Source organism: Canis lupus, chromosome 18, assembly GCF_003254725.2.
Source record: "Canis lupus dingo isolate Sandy chromosome 18, ASM325472v2, whole genome shotgun sequence".
In the NCBI taxonomy this organism is placed as follows: Eukaryota; Metazoa; Chordata; class Mammalia; order Carnivora; family Canidae; genus Canis; species Canis lupus.
In genome coordinates this window covers 7,874,779-7,894,325 of record NC_064260.1, presented here as the reverse complement: position 1 = coordinate 7,894,325, position 19,547 = coordinate 7,874,779, and the positions used below count along the sequence as shown (strand labels likewise).

The 19,547-nt window shown below is 46.7% G+C and overlaps 1 protein-coding gene across 4 annotated transcripts in view; it reads right to left on the bottom strand.

The window, feature by feature from the left end:
- GLI3 (GLI family zinc finger 3) overlaps positions 1–19,547 on the bottom strand; it is a 270,176-nt gene that overhangs the window by 170,214 nt on the left and 80,415 nt on the right. For 3 of the 4 annotated variants that reach the window (XM_049096345.1, XM_049096343.1, XM_049096344.1), the window contains exon 3: positions 9,027–9,269. In XM_049096345.1, the coding sequence (XP_048952302.1) occupies positions 9,027–9,269 (243 nt within the window). Of the gene's footprint in view, positions 1–9,026; positions 9,270–13,497; positions 13,769–19,547 lie in introns of those variants that run through there. The other variant, XM_049096346.1, reaches the window with a different exon arrangement.

Sequence of the window (19,547 nt, the reverse complement as noted above, 5' to 3'; positions counted from 1 at the left end):
GACAGAGGCGCCTCCTTTTATTCCCCTCACGAGTCAGGAGCACAATCAGGATGCAGATTTTGTCCCCCCCAGCCCCCCAGCGGACAAGTAAACACTCAGCTTCCTGGGGTGGGCTTCCTCTGACCTGCACAATGTCTGCTGATTAGCCTCGCAGCCCCCACGGAGGGGTCGCGTCTCCTCCTCAGGGGTCCCACCACCTTCTCCTAAGATCCTCTCTGTCCAGGCCGGATTGCGGGCTTCAGCTGCCACTGGAAGGCTTTGTTCCCATCCCCTTCCCCGCCCCCCCAGCAGCAGCAGCATTAGCTACTGGATTTCCCAGCTGAATTTCACTTTATTTCAGGCCCCCACCCCAAACCTCATCACGAGCCCCTTGCACTTTCTCTAGCTTGACGGATATTAGATTTAAGTTTAAAAAAAAAAAACAGTAATAATAATAAAACTCAAGGGTTTGTTTTTTTCAATCGTGAACATTATATATTTTGAAGTTAAAATGGGTCTTGAAACAGGACACTCTTAATTCATCAGAAATTAAGCCATATTTATTGTTGATGTTTGGGATTTGCACTTTGAGATTAAGAAAGATACTGTAGCAGTCTAGGTTATCCAACACAGAAGAACTCAGAAGTTTGAGAACTTCTAGATTTTGCTATTAGTGGATTTTGCTGTCTTCAAGGGAGGACCTGACACACCACGCAGGGCAGAGCAGCACATGAACAAGCAGTGGTCAGAAGTCGGGAGGGCCGCTGCGGGACAGGAGTCCCCTGCCTGCAAATCGGAGGCAGGAGGTGAATTAAATAAAGTCTCTGAGACCAAGAAATTCTGGGTGAGCAATGGGAAACACAGTCAACCAAAGATCTGCTGAAATACCCCAAAGCTATGAACCACGTCCCAGGGATCACCCCAGGGACTCATGTAGGGGAAAAGCGGCTTCCCAGGAAGCCTGTCCACTTCCACCCACTTCTCTGAGCTCCACCCACCCACCACCCTCTTCCCGGGTCCTCATAAAGGATTTCCTTCGTAAAGGATCCTGTCTACCTCTTTGCCACAGGGGTGAGTTCAGATGTCCCTTCCTCCAGGAAGCCCTCTGGACCCAACTCTGGGTCAGGCATATTGTTACCTGCTCCCAAAGGACCCTGCATTTGCCTTGCTGAAATAACCTTTGTGCTGCCTTTTTGCATGGGCTCATCCACTTGTCTCAATGCCCCACCAGCCCGAGGTCCACGGAGGCAGGGACTTTGTTCCTTCTTTCTAACACGAGTTAGCACTTAGGAGGCCACTAAAGTATACACTGAAATAACAAATGACTAACAGATGAACACAAAAATATCAACAGCTGAATGAATCAAAAATTTTCCTCATTTCATGCTAAGAGGCAGAAACTCACCAAAACTGAGGTTGATAAAAAAGCCTGGACCCACCAAAAAAGAAGGGAAGACATTAGGAAGATAAGAGCAATTAATCGTAGACAGATCCAAAGTATAGAGACCAGAATGTAAAAGCTAAAGGATCTGAGGAAGTTGGATACTTTTCAAAGAGTACCGTAAGAATCCGAATGCTATCAGAACATAGGAAGGACAGAGCAATAAAACGCCAGATTGGTTTCCCTATATTCAACCCAACCGTAAAAGGCAACAAAGAGAAAAATCCAGTCCTTTCACCATGAAGTATGAAGATACGGCACAAACTTATCGATACAAGATCAAGAAAGCCAGGGCAGGACAGGAGACACAACTTGCAAGAGACATCAGAGGTAATTAATTATACAAGAAAAAGGAGGAGGGGCCAAGGGTAATGTTGCTCCATTAGGAAATGGGACAGAAAGTTGTTAGCAGATGGCTGAGGAGTGGCAGGAGTGGTGTGTTTCTCATGCTTTACTCTATGAAGGGGGGACAGAGGAGGGGGAGGGATGGAGGGATAGAGGGATGGGGGAGCGGAGGGACTGGGAGGGGACAGAGGGACGGGCGGAAAGATCTATGAGCAACTCAAAAAAATGCCGATTGCGTTCGGTGGGTGCCAAATTAAGAATGGAAAATAATTACATGGAATATTTAAACAACCGAGTTCATAATCTCAAGCCTATCTGGAGATGGAGCGTCCTGTTAACACGGATTACACGCATACTTGGACGCTAACACGATGGAAAGATGTTACCGAAATCAGGGATTGCCTAGAGATTACTGAACGCAAAACAAGTCATTAAAATTTGGAAGAGGAGAAACAAATGTCACAATCACCTTAACTACAGGAAAAATACCCACTTGTTTCGGTTTTTAGAGGGGTGTCAAAACCCGCGGGACAGGTGGATCTCAGGCGCTAGTCCCACGGTTCTTAAAAAGAGGATCCTCCTCTAGGTCTGCGAGCCAACTGCCGACTTATCCCAACGTACCACAGTCCACGTCAGATGAGGACCCTAGCAGATGTACCCCCGCTGGATGTACACAAGAGAGCAAATACCTCTGCTGCTTCTGAAATGTCCAACTTGTAAATACGTATATATGTGTCATAAGTGCCTACTTTCAGAAAGGACGGGTGACTATGTTTGTCGGAGGTGGCATATAGGGACTAGAAATAAAATAGCAGCAGAAGCATCAGTCTCTTGCCAGGTGGCCCCTCCTGAGCAGCAGGCTCCGGACAAGTATCATCTGTGCTGTGACTAAGGTCCAGCAACAGGATAGCTCACCCTTCTGCATCCCACAGGGGCTCTTAGAGGCCCTCCCAGTCCTGCCCCAGGGATTCTGGTGGGTGTACGAGCTGGGGACCACCCCGGGACCACTGCATTATTCGAAACACCAACGCACAAGCACAGTGCAGTGAGGTGCCAGGTGAGAATTATACGCCTACTTGGTGTCCTGGGAAGGGAAATAAATACCTTTGTGAAATGGACCTTAAAAGGACTCTCTAGGGAAGCGGTCTCTACTTACCCTGAAGACAGGAGGAAAGCACCGAATGACCCCAAGAGGAACAACAGTATGAACGGAGTGGCCTGGGTCGCGGCCAGGGAGTCGGGCTTGCCTGTGGGGAGGACCGTGTTGGGCCGCCAGGGAAGGGGGGGCTGTGCCAGGATGCAACCAACAGCCAACTGATTTTCCCTAGAACATGGTCTCCCTTAGCCTTCTCTGTCTTTCCTTTTCCTGAACGTCCTTCAAGCTTTTCCCTGCTCTCCTCCAATAAATACATCCCCCAAATTCAATGAATAAAATCAAATAAACTTTTCCAAACACTACAGTGTTTTTCTCACTGCTGGTTCCCTGTTTCTCAGGCCACCTGCCAAGACAGAATTGTAGAATCACAGTCATATTAGGCAGAAGAGTAGTCAAGGTTCACCGGCAAGAATCAATCTTCAAACCTTAGAATCACCCCTAAACTTCTACCCCTTTTGGCAGAGTCCGTTACCTTGCAATAGCCCCTTAAAAATCTATGGAAGTGGCTCACAGTTTGCAGGCCTTAAACGTTAGCTCTGGATTACTGAAAGAAACCCTGAATCCTTACATCAAATTTCTAATAGAAAGACCAGAATCATCACGGAGCTATTCTTAAGGTCACAAATACCAGTTTTGCAGAGGTTCACAGACTGTTTGCGTCTCTCAGCTCCAGATCCCCCTGCAGTTCAAGACTGTCAGTGGAAGAAGCAATATACCTAGTGGAGCCCCCAAGGTCTGACCCAACATCTGTCCTTCTAGCTAAACAGTACAGTCAGTCTAAAAAACTTAAAAAAAAAAAAAAAAAAAAAAAAGACAACCCACCAACAACAGAAAAAAAAAAACAAAACCATACACACAGACGCTCCTGATTGGTTCATCCACTGTTTTGCAAAGAGGTAAAAGACAGCCTGGATGAGAACAGAACTGTGTACTCGGGGAATTGTCACTCCCTGTGCAGTTTGGTCGACCCCAAACTGTTCATTTGTGCCTTGTAGGCATTCTTGTCTCTCACTGTCTCCAGATGACACTCCAACAGTAGGAGAAACGTGAGCAGGTGCATCTATTAAATATGTAAAATACACACCTTCTCTCCCACTCACCCAGAAGATGCATTTCTAAGGGCTGTAGAAAGTCACCTAATATAAAGACAGACAGGTAAAAAAAAAAAAAAAAAAAACAAATCTTACTTTTTCTTTTTTCTTTTCTTTTTTTTTTTTTTTTAGCACACAAGAATCCAAGGGGGCTCAGCACATCAGCTTTCCACAGAAAATAAATGCAAGCAATTAAAAATTCAGTTTCTTTTCTTTAAGCTAATTCCTCAGGTTTTGCTAATTAGCCACTAATAGTTCTGTCATCTGAGCTGGGAAACATAAGGCAGGATACCAGTGGTATGTTTTCAATCAAAGCATTTGCATGAAGGAATGAATCATATTTTCCATGAGGGATTACTACTGCTTGGGAGCAGTTGGGGGCAGAAGAAAAGCATCTTCACAACCGTAAAACTGTAAAAGAGACCTGAAATTTTAGAAAAGGGGACGTCCTTCCACTCCTTATACCAGACCCAGCAGGGGCCCTGTGTGGCATGACTAGTGAATCTGAGAAGCTCCCCGCAAAGACTCCTGCAGGCACAGTCAGAAAACGAGACTCCTCACAGGAAGACAGAAGACAATGAAACACATGTTTTCCGTAAAGAGAAGAGAATAAAAGTTAAGTGTCGGCCAGGGTACAGGAATGCTTTAACTATTATGTCACCTGCCTTCACAAGTTCCTAAGAGAATAAATGCATGGCAGTAAGTGAAAGCAGGGGGGTGCTGGTAGTTTGAAATACCTGGCCACGGAGGGAGCCCCTGGAGAGTAAAGGTGCAGAGAGGGCTTTAGGCAGGAGATGGGCCTCCTATCCTGACTCCAGTACAAGCAGGTCAGGTCCCGGAACCCCAGCCCCTCCTCCCACTCTCTCCCCAGTTATAAAGCGCTCCTGATCCTGCAGCAGCACGCCTGTCAGCATCACCCCACGTCCGGGCCATGCTGCTTCAGCATCTACTTTCTTGCCTTGATATACAAGTCCTTCACAGCTACCCTTCAGGAGAGAATGCCCTCCAGTGCCCCCCGTGAGGATTTTATTCCAAACATATGTTGTGAACGTTTGAAGTGCCCGCTAGCGCTGGTATTTCTTTTCTCTTTCTTTTTTTTTTTTTTTTTAAAGTTAAACCCACAAAACCTAAAATACTTTGCATCCAGCCTAAGTGCCGTTTGTGAAGACGCACCACTGCATACCCAAGGATAATCAAGTCTTGCGCAATAAAAATTGTACAGATGTCCTTCTGAGGGTAAAGAAATGATTTTCCCTTTTCCGGTCTTACAGGAAGCCTGCCCACACGTTAGAAATACAAAGTCAGTATATATAGAAGCACAAATTAGGCATCTTGGAAAGCCCACATTTTCCAACCACAGAGCAATGAAGGAATTCCTGGGAGTGTCCCCATGCCCAGCCACACCGGATTGGGGGAGTCTCTTCTCTTCAACAACCTGGTGGAGCTGGCAAAGACTCACAACCGTACAACCCTTCACGTTTCTGAACCTTGAGCCGGCGAAGGTCTGCATTGAACTTGTGTGTGGACACTGTCGCTACAGGACTGACAAGCGAAGAAACGTGATCGAACTTTCAGGCCTCATATGAAAAAGATAGCACTTTTCTCCTACACTAAAAATTCATGGAGGACCTAGCGACTTCAGCATTGCATTGGTCATCCATTAGCTTGATCTGCATACTGAAATCTAGATAAGGTAGATAGATTTTATTATAAAGTCCCCCCAAATACTCATTATACTGGTGGAAGACTGGGTAATCCAATAGCGTTGGAGAAAAAGTAGAGTTGCATCCTATCTAACTCCCTGAGGCTTAGTTCAGGATGTCTTTAAAATATTTCACATGAATAATTCTGTAGCTTTCATTTTTCCACAGGTATTGAGCCTGTATTTGGTACATAAAACACTTTCTGCCAAGAGTTTAAAAGGTCAAAACTTCTCAAAGTCATTTAAAAGCTTTAATATTTCTTCACTTACAAAATTGGAAAAAAAATTACAGTCAATTCATTAAGGTTCAGGGAGAAAGGTCACGCTCAGAAGGCCACCGTACACAGTGCTGACCACACCAACACTTTTCCTAAGGTTTACAGTCCACTCGATCTCTAATCGGTTTATAGATGACACAGATCTCAGGGAGGCAGAGCAGCACACACGACCGCAGCACTAACAAAAACAACTTGGTTTGGATAGTGAACTCATCACATTCAAGTAAAGGTGGTGATGGCAGTGGTGGTGTCGACCGTGGTGATGGTGGTACTGATGGTGGTGACCGTGGTAAGTGCTGATGGTGGTAGTGCTACTGGTCGTGTTGATGGTGGTGATAGTGTTGGTGGTAATGGTGTTGCTGGTGCTGATGGCAGTGATGATGGTGAGTGCTAATGGTAGGGGTGGTGGCAATGGTGGTGATGATGGTGTTGGTGGTAGGGGATGGTGCTGATGGTGGTGGCGCTATTGGTGGTGATGATGGTGATAGTGTTGGTGGTGATGGTGGTGGTGATGGTGGACCAGTGTAAACACACAATTGCGGTGATGACCGCAATTATGGAAAGGAAGGGACAGGAGGAAGTAGAGGCATAGGAAAACAATTGCCATAATAATCAGAAGCACTCACCCTGAGCCAGAGATTCTATTAAATACTATATTTGCATTGTCTCCCTTGATTCTCAGGAAAACACCATGGAGCAGCAGTCACATTACAACACCAAACATATGGTTAGGAAATGATTCCTAGAGGGGTCAGCACACTTGGCCATGCTGTAAGGCCGCTACCTGGCAAAGCTGGACCTTGAGCCCAAATCCTCTGCGCGGTAATCCAATCTGTGTAATCTCTAGAACTCCCCCATCCATGTTATATATGTAATAATACCATTGACTTATGACCAATTTAGGGGGTACATTGGGATCCCGGGTCAAAATGGCATCTGCCAGTTGGTTATAGGAAACGTACATAGTTTGTCAGTCATCATGCGACTTTAACAGCAACTTGGGACAATACAGTGGGGAAAGCTAAGGAGCACCCAACCTATTGATCTCTGTCCTCTAACTAGAACAGTTCGCAGCCCCAGTAAAAGCTCTCCAGTGCCCCACACTAGTGAATATTCCACTGGAGGCCCAAGGGCTGGGTCGCAAACGCACACCGCCAAGAGGCGTCGAGGATCCCAGGTGTGCCAAGCGCCCATTCCTCAAACGAAGGGGCTAGGAGACAACGGGCAAACCGTTAGAACACATGGACCCAGAGCAAGCTGCAAGCTGAATGGCTCAGGGAGAAAGTTAACGGTCATCTGCCCACTTCCATCAACCCAAAAAGAAGTATCCGTCAGCTGTCCTGCCCAATTAAGTGCCTCACTAATTAGTGGGCATCTGGAACAGAACCCAAAACGTAAGTACGAGATGGGAAACGTTTGTGTTCACACATCAGGACCAAAACAATGCAGGGAACTTGCGGCTAATAAATGAAACTGGATTCTTTTTACAACGTAAATATACTCAGGGAGTAGCGCTGTAGGTAGGAGGTTTGCAGATCCGCTCACTGTCTCTGCACGGATGGTATCTAATAGAGACCCGCAAATAAAAGACACCACGCGGAAAACAATGTGCTCAGAGAAAAATCCTGCCAACACGACTGTAAACTCTTGTCCCTAAAAGAAAATGAAATAAACTTTAATGAAGGAAGAGAAAGAAGTGAGTCCCCCCACCCCCGAACCTCCTCCTCCTCCTCATTCCTGGATCTGTAAAACACCACTGCAGCAACTGGGCTGAGAAGCGCTCTCTAATCAGAGAAGTTGTAGGCTTTTTCAAAAGCTTAGAAGACTCCATAAAACCTTTTCCTCCATGCTTCTGACCACTTAAAAATATAATGTCCCCTCCATCTTTACCAACAATGTAATCCGGTCGGGGGTGGGGGGTGGAGGGGGGAAGCCGTTGCTGAGACGTAAGGCTGCTCCAGGCTCTTTGATCTGCACCCTGATGAGGGAACATTCCCCTCTGCTGCAAGCTAGCTAACGAAGGGATGAAATTAGCTTTTATCCTGGGCACTTTCTTGAGAAAAAAAAAAAGCACTAATCAGCTGTCCTTGCTAATCAGTCATCTGGCTAATGACCTTTTGCCTTAAAAACACTAAAATTTCTGAATGATGTGGAAAAGGGGAAACGCAAACCAGTCCCCCCTCTCTGGAGCTCAATGGATCATCTGGAATTGGAGCCGGGAAGGTTAAATGGCAAGTCTGTATCCTGGCAAGGTGATAAATCTGTAATCAAGAGCTGTAAGCTCTGGCACCTCAATATGAACTTCATTACTCCACAACCAAATTATATTTTTTTTCTTTTTTTTTTTTTCACTAGAAACAGGCCACAAATAAAGTCAACCCTTACACCATTTTTCTTCGGCAAAAGCCATCGTGCATTTGTGTTCTGAGTCCTAGTGAATTACTTAAACTTTATTAGCGCTGGAAAAGGAGCTTCCCATGTTCCTGGCATGCTGGTGAGAGAGGAAAGTAAAACACGTAGAGAAATCTTCCACATTAAGGACCTCAGCCTTGATTTGCTCAAGAGGGGTTCGTTCGTTCGTCTTCCACCAGGAAGCAAAAAAAAAAAAAAAAAAAACCTCAAAAATGAGGATGGCTGTTGCTCAGGATTTCGGCCAGTGCAGCCCACTTTAATAACTACCCTCCATCAACCAATTTTCCTCCTGCAGTGTCTACTTGGGTGGAAGAAATCTGGTTCTCGTTCCCAGCCAAGGTCCATGTGGATTAGCCACAGATGGACACCTTCCTGGGGGCTGCCCCACGGAGGCTTGGAGTTGCTTAGAGATGCAAGAAAATGGCTCTCTCTCTTAAAAAGAGGAATGGACAGGATGTAGGAGAAGGGAAAAAAACCAAAAAAACAAACAAAACAAAACAAAACCGGACAGTAAATTAAACACTGACATAAATTAATACCAGCCCCCGTCACCGGTAGAGCACGCGTGCACCCAGCCTTGCACAGCTCCCAGGACGAGGGCCGCCGGGCAGGGACCACTTACGGTAGTGGGGCTCCATGTAACCGTTCCGGGGGTCCATGGCAAACACGGCCCCACGGTACGGCACCGAGGGCTCGGCCAGGTGCGGCAGGGACCCATGGATCTCCTTCTTGATCAGCGAGGCCCTCTCCTCGCTAGACGTCGAAGGCTCCTCGCTGATCTTGCCGAGCCCCTGGACGCTCTGTGGCTGCATAGTGACTGCGTTTCTTCTCTCTCTGTGATAGGTCTGTCCAGGACTTTCATCCTCTGGAGGGAGAAGGAAAATGAAAGCTCTGTGAGCCACTTGAAGGAGCAATTCAAACCCAGTAATCAATTAGGTCTCCTGCTCTGTCCCTCCTCCCCAAAAGGAAGCCTATTGCTCAGTCTTGGCAACTTTGAAAGCTACACCATGATGGGACAGTCTCCAGACAAAACTGCCCATGAATGAGGCTTCCAAATACAAATCGAAGGACGAAGGGGAGCAGGAAATGAGCCTATTAAGTTGAGATGTAGGGGGTCAGCGAATTATCATCGCCAGCTTACAAGTGAATCTGCCAGTGAGGCTTTCCATTAGGGACTTGCCAATAGCCCTGCAGGTCCCAAGCGGGGCTGGCAGTTTTGCCAGCCTGAGGCCGTGGATGTCCAGCTTTCCCCTGTCTGTCTGAGGAAGCTGGGCCGCCGCTCAGGAATCGGGCCGCTCGGACACCCACTGAGCCTCTGGGTGATCTGTGGGCCAAAGGACCTAAAGTGATCCAGAAGTTTTCCTGTTTTGTTTTGAAGTCAGATCTGTAACCCACTGGTTTAAGCGGAGCTAGGAATGGGACTAAAGGCCCACTAATTACAAGGGGTAAAGGTGCCCATCACGGAAACCTACAGTGCCCTTTGCAGGACACTCTTTTCTGCGGCCCCTAGCACAGAGCTGAGATCCCAGAACAAAATGGACTAGGACTGGTTGCCAGGGCAGGATGGCTCTGTGGGCGAGGAAGGCGTCCGTGATGCAGACCCAGGCACACGCTCTGCTGGGGTCCAGACGCTTCTTCACACACTAAGGAAACAGCTTGACCAAATTCCACATACATTCAATATTCCAGCTTCCTAATACTTCCATTCCCTTTGATCTGTAGGAACTTCCCATCTACCCATTAGGGCTCTCTGCAAATGTGATTGGATGACCTTTCTAGAATAGCAGATCAAAGAAGCCATGCATAAAATTAAATCGCACGAGTGATCAGAACCCACAACAAATGGGCCAATTCATCTGTTAGAGCCAGACACACACTCTACACTACGTACCCCCAAACAAGCTCTGCATTGCATCTGCAGACTGCGTTCTGGAAGGCAAGTACTGCTGGAAAAAAAGCTGTTCGGGCATGGCTCAGACCTCTAATTTGAGAAGGAAGTCCCATTCTTCGTCTTAAATAGACATAATAGGTAACTAATAACAGTGTTGCACGTTTTGGATGGACAGATTCTGAACACATCTTATCCCGACATATAGACGTATCTTCAAAGCATATTTCATAAAGTAGTTAGATCTGGCTGAGAGCCCTTAAAAAACAGGAAAAGTATGCTTTAGCAGTTTCATGGCTGTTTGTACAAATTCAGAAGAAAGTATAGCTATAAACATGGGCAAGTGTGAAAATATAAACTATAGTCACGACTACTGTTTTGTGATGACTAATGACTCGAACCACCCGAAGCCAGGAGCAATTTTAATCGCTCTGCCTGTGTCTGGGATTTGAAGAAATAAGCAATGTTTTGTTTTGCTTTGTTTTTCAGTCTGGCAAGTGACTTGCAAAACAGAATAGACAATGAGGTATGCTTTGGTCTTTACAGTGAATTTGCTGACTACTGCAGGGTAACTGTGAAACATTATTTTAGCATTGTTTTGTGCAGATCTTCACCGCCAAATCCTATAATTATGGGATACATTAGGAGTTTAATTTATCAAGTAACTACTAAGAAGAAGAAAAAAAAGTCTCGGTGTAATCCCACATTTTCACACATCGATCTTTACAGAAGCAATTCAAACCATGCTTTTGCTAATTTAAGAACAAACTACCAAAAAAAAAAAAAGAAAGAAAGAAAGAAGAAAAGAAAAGAAAAGAAAAGAAAAGAAAAGAAAAGAAAAGAAAAGAAAAGAAAAAGGAAAGAAGGAAGGAAGGAAGGAAGGAAGGAAGGAAGGAAGGAAGGAAGGAAGGAAGAAAGAAAGAAAGAAAGAAAGAAAGAAAGAAAGAAAGAAAGAAAGAAAGAAAGAAAAGAAAAGAAAAGAAAAGAAAAAAAAACCTACATTCTAATTTTCCCTTCTGACTAATACTTTGAGGCTCCATTGCACCCTCATACTTCATTAGCAGTAAAGTTGCAGGCTATAGAATAAGGGCCTGCAGTTACATAAAAGCAAAAGGGTGTCAAAAACATTAAAACTCTTAGGCGGTTTTATAAAAATTCCTATAACCTACCAATGGCCAAAGTCACATTTTCCACTCATTTGCGCCTGTATAAAATCTTTATTCCAAATTTCAACCTGAAGTGAACCTGTGGCCCTGGCCTGCAAATTCTGTAGAATGGACCTTCGTGTGGAAAGCCAGAGAGCCCTCACCAGGAGCCCCCCGCGACACATAATTAGCATTCTCTGGTTAAGATGAATAACCAAGCTCCACTAATCTGTTCCAGGTTGAAAGCAGGATTCCCTTGACTTAATCTTCCTAGAAGAAATTAACTTTTCTTCCCTTAAAACTGCATCCCCATAATAGAGTGAGTTTCTTCGAAGCCAAGCCTTTATGATGAGCAGTTGAACCCGACTTCACAAATAATTGAATAATTGGCACGGCCTGACCAGAGTCCTCCCACGTCCCCCCCTACCCAGCCTCCTGGGAGAAGGAAGTAATTGGTGGAGCAGGGGAGTGGGCGGTGTGGGTGGGGGGGTGATGGAAATGGGGTGTCTTCAGCTAAGTGATTTTTTTTCACAAGTACTCCAGTTTTATTATTTTCTTAATGAGAGTTGAACCTAACACGTGTGGATATGAAAGTTATAACGAGAAAGAAGCGCAGTTTAAAGTTTTCTGACTTAACCCAGAAAAACTTGACTAACGGCAGGCGAGGAGTTCTTTTTTGAGAGTGGCAACTTCCATCAGACCTATAACCGTCCATGCCCACTCACTGTTACCTGCCCTCCGTCCTCTCCAGAAGCATCCCAGCCGACAAATACGTCGTGAAGACTACCCGGGGTACTCAGTTGCTGGGGACGGGCACTCGCATCACAACTTGACAGTACACACGCTCCGGAATACAAACAGCTCTGAGGCTGGAGAGCACGCTCTGCACAGTGAAAAGGAAATTTTCCAAGCAATATTCCTGCCTGCTCTTATAAATTTAGCAACCACTTCAGTAAGCCAAAAGACGCAAGCTGTCTAATCTTGTTCAGTTGTGCCGAGTTGTTCAATAAAGTTTGAGAGTCGGTGCAGACAGGCAACGCCAGGCCAAATTATTGACAGAAACATACTGTCCACCATGGCAACAGGCAGCAAGCAGTCGGCTGCAAAAATGTAAGCAAACAGCCCACTGCTCCAGGAGCATCTGCCAATGGACTTTCACGGCCAGACACAAGGGGACTGTTCGTGCTTCTCTACGTTAAACAGCTGCTAACTCGGGAGTCACACGGAAACGTGCCACTCACTCCAAAAAGTCACAGGAAAAAATGATTTGAAGCCCTGTCCTCACAATCCCCCTTTGTACCTCCACCCCTGTGCACAGCCGGGCTGGAGGGCAAGTGAACAAACTCCTGCCCCCAGAGGGAGAAGCTGCCCAAGCATCACCACGTTTTGCCAACAGGTCCCAGATTCTCCAAACTCCTCCGGAGGCAACCGACGTGGGGTCTGCGGGCCACGATCTCGGAAAACTCGGAGGTGGCTCAGCGGCACGGGACAAAGGCTTAAGGGCAGGGCGCTGCGGGAAGCAGGACTCGAACACACACTCCTGGGCCCCGACTCACAGCCTCCTGCACCCTCTTTCCCTGCCAGCCAGGAAGCAAGTGTTTATTTTTTATTTTTTTTTATTTTTTTTTTCTTTCCCGCCTGGACCCCGGATGAAAGTTTCAGACAAGTCTTCCAGTCTAAAGACAAAACCCTGTACCGCGTCACCAACTAGGAACACCTCCTGTCACCCTGGCAAAATTAGCTGATCGGGAGCTCACGGTACATGCACGTGGCCACCTTTTAAAAAAATAAAAAAAAAATTAAAAAATTAGCATTGATTTTTTTTTACTATTTTATTTTATTTATTTACTTTTATTGGAGTTCGATTTGCCAACATAGAGCATATCACCCAGTGCTCACCCCATCAAGTGCCCCTCCCCTCAGTGCCCGTCACCCAGTCACCCACAAATTAGCATTGATTTTTGAACTGTTCCCTTAGATCCTGTTTTAACCCGGGTGCTCCTCTCTCTTCCCCCCAAGACAGAGGAGACACAGAGTCAAAGACAACGGGCAATACTTACAACTCGGACCCCAGGCTCTGGCTAGCTACTTTCTGCAAACTTCTCCCGGTGGGCTTGCTCTGGCGTGCAGACCCCTCTAGGAACGTTCTCGGTGTCTCCCTGCCTCCCTTCTCCCTCTCCCAGGCGGTGCTGCTCCCATTAGAGGAATTAAAAGTGGTTGGAGCCATGCTAAATTTAACAAGCTCATTAGTATTCTTTCGGAGTGCTTCCGAGTGAACTCTCTATTCAAGCCGCTCTCTCCAGCAGAAGGGTCAGGCGGCTAATCATTAAATCAAACTAATGTCACCCTATCACAATCAGCCCGAGCGAAGGAGGGTTTATTATTTCAGTTTATGCTAAATAAACGGTTTTACAAATGGTCCCCAAGCAAGGTCAACAGCAGCTTCAATTACAAGAGAAACTTAACAAGACTTGCTATAAACCAAGTACTCCGTATTGACTTAAGCACAAGCTCGGCTGCACATATTGCCACTAGCAGGGCTGTACAGGAATGCATATTGTAAAATAAAGGCCGGGGTGGGGGGGTGGGGGGTGGAGGGGTGGGGGTAGGGGGTGCTTCTTTCTTTGCCAGAATTTGCGACTGCACAGCGACTCCTCATTCACCTGTCTCCAACCAGCTAGCCGCTCAGCTCAATTCACCCCACACAAAGGCTGGAGCCCAGACCTCAATGGACCGAGTGAAACATGTTCAAAACTAGGCTCTCTATTGTGACTGAATTTCTTAACATCTTTTCAAAAAGCGGAGAATGCCTTGAGGCTAAAGGAAGAAACAGGCTAATGGTGAATTGGGAATTCTGAGCAAATTTCAGAGCCCTTTCCTCCTAGCTTTTGAGGTTGAAAGCAAGCTCTTTCCTTTCAAGTTTCAAAGTCCTTTTTCCTCCCGCAGTGTCACAGAAGGATTTGAAAAGAAGGTAATTGTGCTCGCAGTCTCCCTGATCAGAGCTTACGTCCTATTTCTGGTATTTCGGAATACTTCTTGCAATAATAGTGCATATAGCTCAATCCCTTAACCGGCCTGCACTCTGCAATTGCTCATTAAATGAACAATTGCGAGTATAAAATGCCTTTTATGTTCGAGGTCTGGATATAAGATAAGCATTCTAGGACTCTAAATTTGGTTTACTAAGGAAACTCTCCATCATTAAATTACAAAACTGAAGTCAGAATATCAGGCTTTCCCAGAAAAGTGGCACTCAGATTTCGGGTGAGCCAAAAGGAGAGGTGGATGGGGTTTTTTTGGGGGGGTGGGGGGAGGAGGCAACAAAATGTTAAGGAGTGACAAAAAAAAAAAAAATCCCAGATACTCAGATTTCTAGCCGAACGGGCTTCTAACAAGAGAATAATATTTCCATGTTTAAGAAGGTCTGAGTTGGTGAGACCTCACTATTTCCATACTGAATGATATAATAAAGTCATCTTCAAATGGATTAAAACATAGGTGTGAGGCTCGGTCAATATGCAGATGACTATGCCCGACCCCTCCCAAGCAGACTCGGCCCCCTCTCCCGAGGCAGAGAGAGAGAGAACCTTGGGCGCCCCGGAAGGCGATCATCTCTCCATCTCCCTGGATCCTCACCACAACCAATGCTGCAGCAGGACGAGGTGCGGGGTCCGGAAGGAGGCTGCCTGGCTCTGATCTGGGAACCAGCAAGGCAGGGATGGGAGAAGAGCCCCGACCGCACGGCCCGGTTCCCGGGAGGGGAGGCCTATTTGTGGGCAGGTTTGGGGAATGATACCTGGGGTCTGTGCGCTCTCCCAGCCTCCACCTCCACCACCGCCACCACCGCCACCACCACCAGAAGAGGACAAAGAAGTAACTACAGGTTTACGCACAGTTTCAAAACTCTGATACTTCCCCATCAAGTTTCGATGACTATAACCCACTCCTGGGAAACGCCCAGAGGGGGGCCCAAATGCCAAATCAACGGTGAGACATCTGATCTCAGGGGGCTCGGGACCATGGAACATGCTAGTCGCACGGGCGTGAGGCACACACATGCCCTCCGCCGGGCCGCACCCCCAACCCCTCGCGTGCCGAGGCTCAGCCAGTGGCTTCCGTGCGGAACTGCAGTGTCCAGTGTGCTTCCACGAGCCGGGGGCCCCACCTTCCCACTCTGAGCCCGGTGATCTGCTTTCCTCCCAGAAAACTGCCTGGCTGTGTTTGGAAAGAGCATTATTTCATTTGTTTTTCCTACGATGCATTTGTTGCATCTTGTGAGCTTTATTTCTTTGGTTCTTTGCATGTCGATGGCCTTTGAGTAAAAACCAGTGGGCCCCAGGTCCTCGCCTTCCTGTTTCAGAATCCTCCCCATGACTCAGACCAAAGAGAGATCAGAAATGAAAAAGAGAAGAGGCTAAGTAGATCCATAAGCATCGTTGAATTACGTTCCCGTAGGTTTTAGAAACACAACCTCGCCTCTTCCCACCTGGACAGCAGTTATGGCTCAGCCAGGGGGGCTGTTCCCTAGAACGTCTGGAGCTTGGCTTCCAAAGGCAGGGAGCAAACAATGCCTTCTCTAAGAACATTTCCAATGCCCCTGGGGTCAGACATCGCCCTTGTGCAGCTACACATACATCTCCCATTGACAATGACTGATGACACAGGGAGTGGCCCAGATGGATCAGGAGGGAGCGCTTGGCTTTGTCTGCAACCTTTAAACTGACTGCAGGGCCTTGCAAGACGAGACCAGCAGCAGGATTTGAAGCTCTGGAGAGACTCCAAAGGCAACCCTCCCCCGGAGGTTGGGGGGTAGCTCTCTCTTCCTGCTTTCATCAAGCAGGAGGTCCCAGGTGGAAGGAGAGAAAGCAGAAAATGCTGTCCATCAGAGGCGCACAAGGACCTCCACTGTTTGAACGCTTCTAGAGTTCTTTTGCCAAAGAACGAAATCTGGTCTAGACTCTCCAACATCCCAGAGGCCCATCAGCAAGAACTTCTACCGCCAGGCTAATGCCTCCCCTCCTTCCCCACTGCGCGGCTCACAGAGCTCCACGCAACTTCCAAAGGGACGCCTGGGACAGAAGAGAGTGGGCAGGGGAGGCAAGAGGACACTTCTGATCAAGTCAGAGGCAAACCTGGCTATGACCGTGGGCCCCACTGCAGCCCCGCGCAGCCAGCAGCTGCCTGCCTTCCCCAAGATCACGCAACCAGGGCTCCTGGCCCACCTGGGAAATCAGGAGCCAGTACCATGAGGAGCTTGCCTGAGGCCTCACCAGGCGTGCCCTGTGGCCCACAGGGTCTCCGCTCCCTCCCCGCCGTGCCTCTGAACCCTCGCAAATCCAAGGTCTGGAGCCATGCTCACCCTTGCTCCTGGGCGCGGGTGACAGCGACAGCCAAGGGCTCCTGTGACTTGGCCAACACTGCCTGATGCGCTGGGGCAGTTAGGTCCAAACCCAAACCCAACAGCACTCACCAACTCTGACACTTCCAGACAGAAAGCACTAGGCAAGTCCCACCTACACGGTGGAAGAGAAAATAAAGCAGATGACACAGGACACCGAGGGCCCCTGCAGGGCCTCCTGTAAGAGAGAGGAGATCTTCCCTAGCTTCCACAAGCTTCTGAAGACCCTTCCTCGAATTAAGAAGCCTGAAATGTCAGGAAGCTTCTTCTATTAGCCTGCTATTAGTTGCCAGTTGCTGCTTACACAGAGTGAGTTAATTACCTACATCAAAGGCAGTATAATAAATTCTCAGGAGGGCCAATTTTTTTCCCCTTCTACTTAATAGCGCATTTATGCCGATCTGGTGAGTAACAGTCTCACGGATGTTTAGGTACTAGAGATTGTTTGAGAACTTGGTTTTCGCCTTTCGGAAGCAAAGTTAGAGTCTCTCTCTTTCTCACTCTGCGCAAACAGACGTGAGCAGTGGAGATTCCATAACAAGACCCACGACCAACAGTTTAGCAAAAACAATGAGGTGCCTGTTCACGAGGCCAGAGTGTGCAGGCTGCTGCTGCCCTCTGATGAGACAGGTCCCATCACTCTGGAGATCCACCCCAGGCCGCCCAGCCGCCGGACTACCGGGTGCCTAGTCTTCCGTTAAGGGCATGCAGGAATATTCCAGCAGCACTTTGGCACGGTGGCTTCCAGGTTTGCACCCCTCCTCCCCCTCAAGATCAAAGTCCCATTCCCTAACCTTTCCACCATTTTTTTTTTTTAAATTGCAAGAATGAACACAAACTTAACTGGCTTCATCTGGTGTGTTTATGTTGCATGGTTTTTGTTTTTAGAAGACTGCATAATGAGAAAGCCTGAGCATATGGCGGTATTATATTTTTAATAAAATTTTAAAGACCATGCTTTCTCCATTGCAGAAATCAGACCCTCCTGGAGAGCACATTTAAATATCAAGAGAATATCATTATTGTACCGAAATGAGCTAGAGGCTCCAACTCTGTGACAAGATTAGGGCAGGGGAGCCGGGCTCACCTTTGCTGACTTAGCCTCTGGGCAAGGCCAGGTGGGGCTGGGTCAGGTTTCTACAAGAGAAGCTCCCTCTAGCCACCACCCACTTCGACCTCAGCTATGAAATGTGCATTTGAGAAACCCAAATCAATCTTCACTATTTTACCCCATGAGATTGCCTACCCAGCCTGCTTTTACTTAGCTCCAAAAGTCTGCAACTATGCACAACATTTTCAAGTAATAGCTCAGATACGGTCTGTGAATGAAGAAGGAAGGGCCACAGAACCTGATCTCCCCAGAGCACATCTTCATGGTCACAGCCAACACAGGATGCTCTGCTACCCACTCCCCACATCAGGTGTGCAGGGTGGACACCAACCACCCATCATCCCCCACAGTGAGACTGGGAAGCAAGGCACAGGTCAGACCTTTCTCCTGGCAACTGTTCCATATTTCCAGGCACATTCAGGAGAACCTAAGGTTGGTTGGTTGGTTGGTTGGTTGGTTGGTTGGTTGGTTGGTTGGTTGAAGAAGTCCTGGTAAAAGTGATTTAGGAAACAAAAGACCAGATTTATCTAACTTTTCTAAAATACAAGTAATTTTGTTTTCGCTCATTCTTCCTATCAATCTCTTTTCTCAAAAGCCTGCCACCTTAAATACATTAACCATGTACCAATTAATGACCTCTAACATTTACTAACTATGGGGTGAGAAGGACTTCACCTGTCTCTCTTCCTCGTCACTGTAACTTGATTGTATCATCATTATGCTCATTTGCCAGATGAGAAAACTGTGTGGCACCCGGACACTCACTCACTCGGGTCACACAGCTGGCTCTCAGGCAGACCGCAGAGCCCAGGGAGTAAGGACGCCAAAGCCCACACCTAAATATTTGGCTGTTGGACCTCCTGACTCAGTGAGATAAAGATAAATTTAATTTGAATTTCGTCCAAAGTTCAAGTTTGCCTAAGTGTACAAACTTCACCACCACCCAGCTCTACTGCCATAGGATGAAAAGAGCCATAGAAAAGCCCTAGCCTAAAAAAAAAAAAGAAAAGAAAAGACCTAAACTGATGAACATGGCTGCCCTCCCATAAAATTTTATTTATAGGCAATGAAATCTGAGTTTTTGTATCATTTTCACATATCACATTTAAAATCTAACAAATCATTCTTAGCTCATGGGCTGTACAAAAATAGGTAGCATACTGGATTTGGCCACAGTGGAGGCTCGGTATGACCCTAGAGGACTGTACATATTTCCGACATAAAACTTACACTCCGAAAACAAATGGGAACATTTCAGTAAAAGCAATAGTAGTGAGCGTTAGGAGGGACACAGAGAAATAATTATCTTCTCATATGGCTAAAATATTTCTATAATTGGCTAGACGTATCAAATGATTCCACTTTCAGAATGTACCTTAAGGAAGAAATTAGCAAAGACAACCAACCATTTACATTCAAGGATGTTCATCATAGTTATTTATAAGGAAAACTGGTTAACTAAATAAATGTCCGTTATTTTGTATGATGGAATATTATGTCATTTTAAAGAGAGTACATTCAAGGATTTTTAAAAAACACAGAACTGTACTGAGTACCAAGGACTGTGCTGAGGTCTCCATGCCAGTCCTATGAGGTGCAAT